Below are 13,270 nucleotides of genomic sequence, written 5' to 3'. Positions count from 1 at the left end.
ATATTGGTTGAGTAGGGCTGGCGTGCGGTACCAGTGCGCCAGTAACTTGTAGTTGACCTCCTGGAAGTGTGTGCTAGAGGAACTCTTGTGTAGCAGGGTTAAGATTTTTTCCCATTGATCGTCCGAGAAGGTCTTGGCCGTCCATTCCTCCCATGAACGTTTGAACAGGTTGTTTTTCGAGCGGGTTATCAGGGTCTGATATAGAACTGAGACTCTCCCATCTGAGTCCGGTGCTTGAGCGCATAGTGTCTCGAACCATGTTAGTTCTCTATGTACTTTGGTTCTGTGCGGAAGGTTAAAATAGTAGTGTCGCAATTGGGCGTAGTGGAACTGGTGCATGAGCGTGGGTGGTCTACCATCCGATAGTTCTCTTAGTGGTTTCACTCCTGCATTGGTAAGCACAGCATGTATCGGTATGTATCCGTCTTGATGAGCTAGTGGCCATGCGGACTGTGTGAGTCCATCCCCCAGGTTTGGGTTGTGGGTTATGGGTATCAGTGGGCTCGGTTTGGGCGAAATCCGTTGGTCGTTTCGCAGCATGTCCCAGTGTTTGAGCGTGTGTGCCACTGGTGAGTCAACCACTAGGGTGGCCTGTGCTGTCTCTTCCCTGTGCCACAGCAGTGTGTGTAGTCGGCGGTCTGTGGAGTCTCTCCACAGTCGCACCCATCGCTTGTCGGGAGGGGCCACATGGAGCTCTCTTATTCTCTGGAGGATGGTGGCTTGGTGGTACTTTCGAATGTCCGGCATAGCTAGCCCTCCCCAACTTCTTGGGAGGCAGAGTCTTTCGTAACTAATTCGTGCCCTGTCCCCCTTCCAGACATATTGTATGAGCGCCGTCTTTAGTGTCTTGAAGAACGCGGGAGGTACCATTTGGGGTGCCGCGTGGAAGAGGTATAAGATCCTGGGCAGGATGTTCATCTTAATTACCGCTATCCTCCCCAGCCATGATATGTGTGCATAGCTCCATCTCTTCAGGTCCCCCAGAATGGTGGTCAGTAGGGGTTGATAGTTGCACGCATAGAAGTCTTTTGCTTCATGTGTGATCCACAGCCCCAGGTACCTCATACGATCCTGGCACCAGTGAAAAGGGAATTGTCGTCTCAGTTGTGTGCATTCAGTTTCGGGTACCGTGATGTTTAGGATGTCGCACTTTGTGTAGTTGAGTTTCAGTCCCAAGATGCGGCCATACTCATCGAATTCCTCAAGTAGTCGCGGGATGGAGTTTGTCGGGTCCCGGAGGAAAAACAGCATGTCATCCGCGTATGCGGCGACTTTATGTTCGTGTGATCCAAAGTTGAGGCCCGTGATCCCTTGGTTTTTCCGGACGCGATCTAGAAGCGGCTCCAGGGTGAGGGCAAATATGAGTGGGGAGAGCGGGCAGCCCTGTCTTGTGCCGTTTTGAATGTCGAAGCTGTTCGTGAGGGCCCCATTCACTCTGACTCTAGCGTTCGGTCCACTATACAATGCGGTAATCCATGTGAGCATACCCAGTCCTATGCCCATCTTGCGTAGCGCCTCCGTCATAAAGTGCCAGTCTACTCTATCGAAAGCCTTCTCGGCGCCTGGAGAGCTTTTGTGTTCCTCCCATATCGTCATATCCGAGATCCCCTCCATTGCGTTGTCGGCGAAGTAGTGGTTAAGGTGTTCCGTGATTTGGGTCTTGAGAAGCGTGTCCGTCAGGAGCGCATCGTTGCGCCTCCATGAGATTCTGGTGGGTCGGTACAGGGGTGACAGCATCGTTATCTGTGCTGCCCCACGGTCTGACCATGGTGTGGTGAAGATGTCCGCTCTTTGCAAGTATGAGAGACCCTCCTGTTGGATAAAGAGGTAGTCTATACGGGAGTACCTGTCGTGGATTGTGGAGTAGTATGTGTAATCCCGATCATCGGGGTGTAGCGCTCTCCATGTGTCCACCAGTCTCAAATCTCTGAGGGCTTTGTGTACCGTTCTGATAGCCGAGTGAGGTATGCTGCTGCTTCCCGTGGTGGTGTCTATGAGTGGATCCAGTGGGATGTTGAGGTCTCCCCCAAGTATGAGTATACCTTCTGTGAACCTTGATAATTGTTAGTCTGAGAAAGCTAGCTTGCCCGGTGTTGGGCGTATAGACCGTGGCTATTGTGTATGTTTTCCGTGCTATTTCACCTTTGATGAAGAGATATCGTCCTCCTTCGTCGATCATCGTGTCCGTGGGAGTGAATTGTAGGTGGGCAGCAAGGAGTATCGCGGTTCCCCCCTTGCGTGACGTTGGATGATTGCTAAAGTAGTTGACTGGGTAATTCTTGTCTTTAAGTAGGGCGTTTGAGACCGCTCTGAGATGCGTCTCTTGTAGGAGGGCAATGGAGACCTGCTGTCTCTTAAGGCTCCGTAGTAGGTGTGTTCTTTTTTCTGGGGTGTTCAGGCCCCTGCAGTTTTGAGATCGAATCACCAGGGGAGCCGGTGTGTACGCCATGTGTGGTCTGTCTTCGTCCTTCAGGGGTGTTGGTATGCTCGCTCCGACCCTAATCTGCTGGTTCTATCGTTTTGAACCTGATCTGGGTGGGCCTGGGCCCCTCTTAGTTGGGTGAGGTGGGGGTTGGTGCGAGGGCGGGTTGGGTCAGGGGGGGGGATGGGGGTAGCGTTGTCGTGGTGCGTTAGTTCTCGATGAGGTAGTTCCTCAGAAGGAACGCTAGTGTGGTGTAGGTGTGGTGTCGTCTCCTCTAGAGGTGTGGGTGATTGTGTGTGTTACCCTGAGACGGGGAAACCCTGTGTAACTGGGCGGTCAACCAGTGCCGTACCCCCGTTCTATAGAACCGGCTGGGCGTCGGCAGTGGCACGCCCAGTAGGTTCGTCTACACGGGTGTCGGTTCCGGTGGTGGCCTAGGGCCCAATGGTGTGTCCTGCTACTGCAGTGTTTGGACAAGTGGAATGTGGGTCAACCCAAACATGTCAGGAGTGTCGTCAGTCCCACTATTATGGTCTTAACTGTGGGGCACTGTGTTCTGGTATGTGTTGTGCTAGCGTGAATCCATGGTAACGGGTTTGTGAGTTGGAGCACCCAGTACTCCCAGCGGTTCCCCCGTCTAGCAGTCGGCCCCTCGGAGGGATGACAGTCGTAGTGGTCGGGCAGTACTTTGGGCTTGAGGTGCTTACCCTCCGTGAGTTGTGGTCTGCGTGTGTACGCCCCCTTCCAAGCTCCTATGCTGACATGTGGGGGTGCATGGTGTGGTTGTTGCCGCCATGGGAGCAGCGTGGGGAGTCACCTGTCCTTCAAGTGGGTTACCCCTGGGTTGCGTCGCTATCTGTCTCTCGTGGGTGTTCCTGTGGCTAGTATTGGGTCCCCTCGTTAGGTGCTGGTGTGTGGCGTGCCGGGGATCTCCCCGCCCAGACCCTCGCCCCCGGCAATGTCAGGCATAAGGGGGGGGGGGTGGCAGGAGTGAGGAGGGGAGACAGGTCACACAATTTGAGGCATAATACTTTTCCGCGGTACAGGCAGTTATTAACAACAGTTCTACCATTCTATATCCATAGAGACATCTCCCAGTACCCGAGTGTGTGTAAGTGCCCATCCGCCCTGCTATGAGACCTGTGCATTTAAGCTATACTGCTGCTTCTGGGGTTCGTGTCATTGCCTTGTGCCGTGGCTACAGTGGTGTGGCCCTCTATGTCTCACCTGTTTTTTTTTTTTTTTTTTCCCCTCTCTCCCCCCCCGACCTCGCCCATGAGATGTGTGTTCCCTCGCCCCCCCCATCTCATCTCTCTCTCCCGTGTTGTAGAGGAGTAGGTTCTGTGGTGTCAGACCGCTTGTCTCTGGTCGTGTATAAATGTGCACTTAGTTGCCTGACCACCCACCCTCCCCGTCCAACCTCCTGTCTCGTTTTCCGGTCTGTGCACCCGCTCCACTCCCCCCCCCACCCGTGTCAGCAATTTGTGTGCCCCCCCCCCTCGCCCACCCACTCGGCATTAGTTTTATGTGAGTTTATTGCCCATCACTTGAAGCCAACAGTCCCATGAACACCGTCCGTGGCCAATGCACCGGCCCTTGGATCAGAGAAGTCGTCGCACCCAATCTCTCAGTATTGCAGGGGTCCCTTGGAATCATGAACACATCTCCCCCCCCTCCCACCGCCCCCCCACCCCAAATAACAGTCCCCGCAGGGGGGTCCACTTCGGTGTGTGTCAGGTGCTATGTACTCATAAACGTTACTGCTCGTGTCAGTCCCCGTGCTGCACCACTTGGACGAGGTTACTTGCCCCTTCTATCCTCTTTCTGAAAGGCCGTATAAGTGTTGTCCCGGTGTGCTGAATATTGTCACGTAAAGTGGGGTATGTGTCCCAGACAGCAGACTATGTAAAGTTCAGGTGTTGCGTGAATGTACTTATCTGAATGTCTCGTGAATTCGATGCCCAATGTTGCATGTCCGCTGGTCCCCTGTCATCCTCCTGGGGTCTCCTGCCGTCCTGTCGGGGCCACCGCTGCAGGGCGCGGAGGGTGTTATTCTCCTGGTTGTGCTGGGTGTTGTGCTGGATTCTGAGGTCTGCGTGCCGGTCCTCCGTGTGGTGAGTCTTCCCTGCGCCTCTGCGGTGCTCTCTGGGCCAATTGGTTAGGCCTCTGCTCTTGCTGGCCCAGGATCCAGTCGGGGCCGTGCGTGGTAGGCCCAGGTGCTGGAGAAAGGCCGGGACCTCCTCAAGCCACCGTAGGGGTATCCACTGATTGGCGTGCCTGGCGAGCAGACAGAAGGGGAAGCCCCACTTATACGGTATGTTGCGAGTCCGTAGCAGTTGCGTTACTGGCCGGAGCGCCCTGCGGGCCTCGAGTGTGAGGGGGGAGAGATCCTGAAATAAAGCTACCTCTGCTCCCCGGAACCGCCAAGTTGGTTGTGCTCTGGCCTTGTTCATAATCAGCTCCTTGACTCTGAACTCGTGGAGGCAGCATATAATATCTCTGGGTACATTATCTGAGTTGCGAGGTCGTAGCGCTCTGTGAGCGCGGTCAAAAGTTATGCGCTGTGGCGAGTCCTGGCCCATGATGTCTCTGAACAGGGCTGTCAGGGTGTCTGTCAAAGCCTCTCCCCCAGTTGATTCAGGCAGGTTGCGGATCCTGATATTTGCCCTGCGGCCCCGTTTGTCTAGGTCCTCAGTCTGCCTCCTTAATTGTAGAAGCATGTTGCCCTGTCTGGCTACTGCTGCGTCAGTTGCATTCAGTCTGCTTACCGAGGTGAGGTGCGTGGCTTCTAGGGCCTGTAGTCGTCCATCTTGCGCCGTTATGTCCCTTTGGAGTGAGGCCACTTCTGACCTGATAGCCTCATGCAGTGTGGCTGACAGTGCCTGCAGGTCGGCCTTCGTCACCATGGCTTCCGTGAGGGCCCTGATGTCGGCTCGGATGTCCGCCAGTGAGGGTTCCCGTGCGTCGGGTGGTGTCGGCGGGAGCTGGCCGTCGGCCATCTTGGGGCCGGACGTCTCACGCGGCTGCCTACTTGGTGTGCTGAGGTAGCCGTCCAGCGGTCCGGCCTGCAACGTTCCCTGCTGTCCCTTCTGCTAGTGGTGGGAGTCAGACCTCTTGGTGCGACCCATTAGGTAGGATTAAGCTGCGATAGTGCGCGGTTTCTCGCTCTGTGGGACGGAGCTCCTCCGTTATGCTGCCATTTCCGTCGGCAGTCCACCGGAAGTCCTTCCAGTAATGATAATTTCAGCTCTTCTTGGGACGCCTTTGGTTCAGCTAAGAACAACCCCTTTTTTGTTTTTATCTGAGACGTAGAAGTGCACTCATATTGTAACATCTTTTGTCATATATGCTGAATAACTACTTTTGCTATGAATTTCACCTGCACAGTAGAAAGAAGGAACACTCTAGGTCTGTGTGTCTGTGTGTGTATGGACCCAGCAGTCTGTGTGTGTGTGTGTGTGTGTATGGACTCCGCAGTCTGTGTGTCTGTGTGTGTATGGAGTCAGTAGTCTGTGTGTGTGTGTACGGAGTCAGCAGTCTGTGTGTCTGTGTGTGTATGGAGTCAGCAGTCTGTGTGTGTGTGTATGGAGTCAGCAGTCTGTGTGTCTGTGTGTGTGTATGGACTCAGCAGTCTGTGTGTGTAAGGACTCAGCAGTCTGTGTGTGTATGAACTCAGCATTCTGTGTGTATGAACTCAGCATTCTGTGTGTATGGACTCAGCAGTCTGTGTGTGTGTATGGACTCAGCACACTGTGTGTCTGTGTGTGTGTGTATGGACTCAGCAGTCTCTCTGTGTGTGTGTGTGGATGGACCCAACAGTCTGTGTGTCTGTGTGTATGGATTCAGCAGTCTGTGTATGGACTCAGCAGTGTGTGTGTGTGTGTGTGTGTGTGTGTGCATGGACTCAGCAGTCTGTATGTGTGTGTGGACTCGGCAGTCTGTGTGTGTGTGTGTGTGGACTCAGCAATCTGTGTGTCTGTGTGTGTATGGACTCAGCAGTCTGTGTGTGTATGGACTCAGCAGTCTGTGTGTCTGTGTGTGTATGGACTCAGCAGTCTGTGTGTCTGTGTGTGTGTATGGACTCAGCAGTCTGTGTGTCTGTGTGTGTGTATGGACTCAGCAGTCATGTGTGTCTGTGTGTGAATGGACTCAGCAGTGTGTGTATGGACTCAGCAGTCAGTGTGTACGTGTATAAATCAGCCTGTGTGCATTCAGGAGTCTGTGTGTGTGTATTCAGCAGTCTCTCTGTGTTCGTATTCAGTGTACTGTGTGTATGTACTCAGCAGTCTATCAATAATTAAACATTTTATTCCAGTGAGTTGTCTTGTAGGAAGGGCCCCAGTGCACTGCTTTGAGAGAGACAGAGAGCAGCGCCATACAGTGAGCACTGACTGTCTTGGGATATAATACACAAACAGACCTGTATTATACAGTCGGTGCTTCCTGTATATTGCTGCGCTCTGTATTATACAGGTCTGTGTAATATTCTGGAACAGTCAGTGCTCCCTGTATAGTGCTGCTCTCTGTATAATACAGGGCTGTGTGTATAATATCCCAGGACAGTCATTGCTCACTGTATGGCGCTGCTCTCTGTATAATACAGGTCTGTGTCTGTATAATATCCTGGGACAGTCAGTGCTCACTTTATAGTGCTGCTCTCTGTATAATACAGGTCTGTGTATAATATCCCGGGACAGTCAGTGCTCCTTGTATAGTTCTGCTCTCTGTATAATACATGTATTGAGTTTTGCGGCAGTGGGTGTGGTAAACTTTCAATGTAATAATTGATAGATCTGCTCCAAAATAATAAATCTTCCACCATGGATTATTAAAAAAAAAAAAAAAAAAAACATTGTGTCGGGGGGCCGGGCTTAACATGCGGCAGGGGCGGGGTCAAATTGTGGCGAGGGCGGGGTTTTGTCCCTGGCCCACCATGTGCCCCCCCTAAAAATGAATCCTAGAGACTGCATCTAATAGCAGCATTTTTCCGGACATGCCTCATAAAGTTGTACATGAGTTTCATTAACTGTGTGGATGTCAATAATATATTGGTGAAAAGTCAAATGCTGGTAAGGAACATAGCAAGTAGGGCAAGGGTTGTATTTGGTAATGACACTGAGGGCACAGGCTCATATGAGACAGTACACATTATTACAGCCATCACAAACATCACACCACGTGGAAATTACATACAGTGCCCACTACAAACAATACATAATGCCAGCATACACCATACCTATTATGTACAGCCAATACACACTACACATACACACACACACACACACGCACACACACGCACACACACATATTACATACAACCAACACACACACACGGTAGAGGATAGAGGGCAAGACCCAAAACTTTTTCCAGTTCAGCTATTTTTGACTCTGTTTTCTATTCACATTTAATTTGGGAAAGCTCAGAGTTGAGTGAATAACTCTACCAACGCCCAAGTCTAAGCAGAACCCCCAAACTGCCTAACTGAAAATTAGTCAATTGTTTCATGATGGATAAGTAGATTGGACTCCTATTTTAGCTTGTGCCTTGGACAAGTATAATTATTATTTTCTTTTTACATTTCCACACGCCTGAAATTATTCAAACTCTTTTTCTCAATGCTACTGCGGATCGAACACGTATCCTGACTCTCCATCCTCCTCCCCTTGCAGGATTTGCTTTTCTTTAGGCTAAAGACAAGCAGGTGAGACACCCAGAAGAGGCCTTTCAAGACTTGCAGAACACAGCCTTCTTATCTCTGTGTCGATCGACACGGGCAAAATTGAGTAACAAGACACACACCTGACACACACACACACTATACAATGCATGCTCAAACATCTTTTGTTTGATTACTTCCCTTTATCATATCTACTTTTTATCTCTCCCACATTATACTGCTGCATGTCACCTCCCTCATATCACCTTGTCTTATTTATTTAGTTTAGTGATTGTATAGTATCTGTGCTGTGTGAGAGTAACAACAGCTATCTGTACTTCCCTTGGCAAACACTACTTCTTGCTTCTGCTTCTTCAAAAAATTAATAGTTCTTGATTAAGGAAGTAGAATATGAAATCATGTCTGTCCAATTTCTTTTTTTTTTTTTTTTTATTACACAAGGTCTAAAGTGAGATTTTCAGAAGGACATAAAATCACATACTCAACCCCAAGAAAAATAGTGGGTAATGACCTATTGGAAGTGATTTATGTCGAGTAAAGACAGATAAAAAAAAAAAGAGAAATATAATATTATTAGTCGTGGACTCATGCCGTATGATTTTTAAGTGAAATGTTCAATAAGCAAGTCACCATTATGTTTGGAAGCATTTAGATATGTATTTATAATATAAATAAGGAAATCAGATTTTGATTTATTATCTATGACAGTAAAATTAATGTTTTGCATACTTTTTATTGAAATTTTTACATTACTTTTTTTTTGTCTTTTGCAGGAATCAGCTACCGATTTCTCCTGGTCTACTTAACTCTATATAAATTTGCCACCATACATCCAAAGAAGACATTTGCAGACTCTTTATTATTGTGTGATTTAGTGCAGGCAGCTACGTACACCAAATCCTTTTACGAAGGACTAAATATGTATTCCCTAACTGGAAAAAAAGTTAATTACATTTTAAATGAGTCCAAGCTTATATTTCTAATAAGAAAAATTTAAAAACACCAGGGAAACCAAAAATATGATTGAATACAAAAATGTGTTGAAATTGAAAAGTTGATATGTGCAGTACATAATAGCTATAAAGAGAGAGATGTCTAGCCATTGAACTGACAGATTGACTTCCCTGTGCACAGAGTTGTGGAAGTAATTACTTTTTTTTCCCGATCTCCTATACTTGCTTTTCCTGAAATGACTTAAATGATTTAAATCAAAACTTGGTGGTTGACTGCGTTGTAATAGAAGAGCATACCTCCACTTGTTTCATCCTTGGAAATGAAGAGTGACTACAAATATTAGGGCTGTTAAGTGTATAAAATCTAAGTACTGGAAGAAGAGACATTCAAATAAGAAGAGAATGAAAAGGGGAAAAATCTTGTATATGTTTTAAACAAGCATTTCAATATTATTTTCACATCATATGTCCTTATTATCATAATCCTTGATTAGTTTCAGAAAACAAACATTGGATTGTCTTGGCAAAATAAACGGAATGCTGGCTGCACTATTCTTTTACATCTGCCTAGGTTGCTGTACAAGGTCAACAATAACAAAATCTTAAAGCAGAGTTGAAATGGAACAAGTGTTGCTACTTTTCACATGCTCATCGATTTTCAGATGTAATCACAACCTTTTGGGATCTTTGGATGGAAAGCTTGATGTTAACAGTTTTTAATGGTAAGCTGCAGAACTAAAATTGGATTTGCAGTGACTGTATTGTAAATGAATAGTGATTACATCCACCTACCTACTTTGTACAACTGGATTTCTTTTGAGTGGTTTAACGTGCGTCTGGGTATAATTTTGCAGTGTGTGTGCACGCATCTTCTCCTGATTTTTATGCAATTATGACTTGGCAGCAAAAAAATTGCTAGAACATTACAGACAGTCAGAATATGATCAAAGATTCAACAGTGGTATTGTGACTGTAAAGGAAATTGGAGTCGTTTAAAAGCCTTAATATACTTGAAACCTAAACCTTTTCAATCCTTGCCATTGAGGATGCATGTTAGCATTTTCATTGGGCCATACATTTTAGCTAACCTGAAATAGGAATCTCAGGCTGTGTGAAATACTGCATAGTATCGGGTTTTTACAGCACTCTGAAAAAGGAAGCTGTATCAGTGATGATTGTCCAAAGGAAAACTGTAACCACACAACCTTCATCATGAGAATCTAGAGTTCTGGCTAGTTTTGTAAGCCAAATCAACTTCACATTTTTGTATATGAAGCTCTGCAACTATGCATTAAGAAAATGTTCATCTGCACTGACCTTCTAAACAGCTCAAGGTCAGCTTCGACTCTGAGAAAATTGGGCTTGTATAAATAAATGCACCTGACTCTGGGAATTGATTTATTTACTTATTTATATTTTTTACTTGCTGGAGGGTGAGGTAAGGGAGTGAGTCAGGACTTATAAAAGCATGCACGCATTTGTAGAGCATGGGCCTGTTCTTTGCAGTGATTCCAACATCCTTTGCCTTTCATGGAAAGGAAGGGTTCCAAAAAGTGAGAAGGAAAAACCTGTATGTAGGAGACGTTACTATGAGGAAGGATGGCTGGCCACAGGAAATGGAAGAGGCGTTGTAGGAGTTACATTCACTTTAAGCCACTGCCGGAGAGACAGAAACACTCCTCAGAGAACCAACTTCAACCTACGGGGCCACAACAGTGAGGTGAGTCCATTTTACAATAAACTACCAATACAGACTGTGTGGTATCCATATCCTTGTCTAATAAAATATAAGAGGAGGTTCTGGACAGTTGACAGGTTAATAAGCCTGTGAAGAATGATAACATTTTGATAAAAGAAGTAAAATTGTATATATATATTTTCTCTCTCTCTCTCTCTCTCTCTCTCTCTCTCTTTCTCTCTCCTCTTCACACTAATCTACACACATATAAGGCCAATTACTGATGCACGTTTATATATAGGCACATATAGTTAATTCTCCCTCCTGTTCCTGCTGATGACATTTGTCATCACAGAAGAAGGAGAGGGCAAACAAAGATCTAGAATTTTGTTCCTTGAGTCCTAAATGGAGTCTGGCAGCAGAAAAAAAAAACAAAAAACTTTACACTTTCAATCCACATGCTAGTTGTAATATAGACAAGGCAAAAACTCAGGTATTGAGAACACAGATGACAGGTAATGAGAGAAGATTGCGTTGGCATTGAAATTATAGAACATTTTCTAGTAGACTGTCCATATACCAGGATTGCTTGGCATATAGCAAGTCCATTTGCTTGGCAGTCAGAATATTCTGAGGTAGTGTATAGGCTGTTTTCATTGTTGAACATTATGACTTAACATTTACTGTTTACCATTTTTAGAATGCTTGTTGCATTATGATTATTAAAAGCTTCAATTGTAGAGATTCTTGAGTGTATTAAAGTGGCGCTTTAGACACCTTAACCACTACAGCTAATTTTAGTGGTTATGGTACTAGAAGTCCCTTGGTTCTCTCTAATAGTAAGGGGTCAAATTATTTGAGAAATGTGACACTTAAATGAAGCTTGTGGCGTCTGTTCTTCATGCCTTCTATTTAAAACGGTTTCAATATTGTCCAACTTTGGACATCATTCATTGCCTGACATGACTGTTCTAATAGGGACAAAACTGATCGGCCTAAAATGTGATAATTTATTTTTAAGCAATATCTCAGTTAACTAGAATGACTGTGGGTGCACTGGGGACCCAGGTAAGTGTAAAAAATAAGATTCTTGGCTTAACCACTACTGTGTGCTGTAGCGATTATGGTGCTTAATTTGCCCATCTTCCTCCCTCCACCTACCCCCTTTTCTTTATTTATGTCATGACTGTTCATACAAAAGTTTGAAGTGTACAAAGAATCAGGAGTAGAAAATAAGAACCATTCAAAGTACATACAGTGTGCAAAGAGTGCACAAGCATGACATGCATAAAATTTATTTTACATTTTTACAGAGAAATAGTAAGACAGCAAGCTCCGTAAAACAATAAATAAAAGTACTGGGCACAATCGCTTCAGGTTTCCTGCTTCCAGCTAGGGAACGAGCTTGACAGAGGTACCCATCCAGGATACAGGAAGCTCTGTCACACAGCCTAAGGATGGCCTGTTTCACTTCCATTGTCAACACTGTGATAGAGATATGGAGGTATGGATAGATATAGTTTAATACATTGCTTAACACAATTACACCAGTCAAGCCTTAAGACTTTCTTTTCCCACAGAAATCTCACTTTAATAGTGCTCTCAAAGGGATTCAGGGTAGGCACATGCAAATGAGCTCAACAAAACCACATTTTTGCCTCATAATTCCACTTTGTACATGGATTCCTTGGAGTATGTGTCTGCTGTATACAACAGCTTTGAAACACAACTCGGGAAGAGGAGCAAAGCCAGTGAATCCCTCATGGACAGCTGTTTCGTTGGTTACTGTGTTACTGTGGGAAAAGCAAGTCTTGACTGGTGTTTGTATTTGTGTTTAGCAACGTATTAACTATCCACTTACTTCAGATAGAATGGGTTTTCACCACTTTTTCCCCCCACCACAACTCTCTTGGTATGAAGAAAAACAATAAACTCATCAGACTCCAGCAGGATTATCACAAACATCTGTCAGAAAAAGAGAAATGGCAAGATAAAGCTGGTATTGTTAACATTTCGGATTATAAACTGATTCAGAAGGGGGGCGTGGCTAGCCGCGCAGCTTAATGGACGCACACTGAAATCGCTCCCTGAGACCCAGGATTGAATCCAAAGCAATCCTAGAATTACACACAACATGGGCAACCCCAAGAAGCAACAAATGACGCAGGGGCAACCGGGGAAAACCCAAACCTCTAAAATCGGGCTCACTTACCCGCTACTTCAAAGAAAACTCGAACCGCGAGGTAGAGGCCAAAGCCGTGATACACAGTATGGCTGAGACAGAAAAAACTTCGGATCCACAACCTAATAGTTCTGCCATATCAGAGTGCTCACACAAATCCACAGAGTATAATACTGAACTGGACATCAGAGAAATATATAAAAAAAATAAAATAAGTTACCTTCTAAAGACGATCAAAAAATGTTGGCGAGGCTCGAGGCCACATTCTCATCAAAGATGGAGGCTATGCGCACAGACGTCCAACAGCTATCTCTCAGAGTCATGGACCTGGAAGAAGAACGGGATGTATTACAAGCA

At 46.2% G+C, this 13,270-nt stretch overlaps 1 protein-coding gene across 1 annotated transcript in view; it reads left to right on the top strand.

The window, feature by feature from the left end:
• The first annotated feature begins 9,921 nt into the window (after positions 1 to 9,921).
• The window catches only part of TULP4 (TUB like protein 4), a 407,212-nt gene continuing 403,863 nt past the window's right edge, over positions 9,922 to 13,270 (top strand). Inside the window, exon 1 of the mRNA XM_063443403.1 lies at positions 9,922 to 10,773. Within this exon, the coding sequence (XP_063299473.1) occupies positions 10,522 to 10,773 (252 nt within the window). The 5' untranslated portion in view covers positions 9,922 to 10,521. The remainder of the gene's footprint in view (positions 10,774 to 13,270) is intronic.

The sequence above is a fragment of the Pelobates fuscus genome, chromosome 2 (genome assembly GCF_036172605.1).
Source record: "Pelobates fuscus isolate aPelFus1 chromosome 2, aPelFus1.pri, whole genome shotgun sequence".
In the NCBI taxonomy this organism is placed as follows: domain Eukaryota; kingdom Metazoa; phylum Chordata; class Amphibia; order Anura; family Pelobatidae; genus Pelobates; species Pelobates fuscus.
Note: the sequence above shows the minus strand (reverse complement) of the source record. Positions and strands in the feature narration are given on the sequence as shown.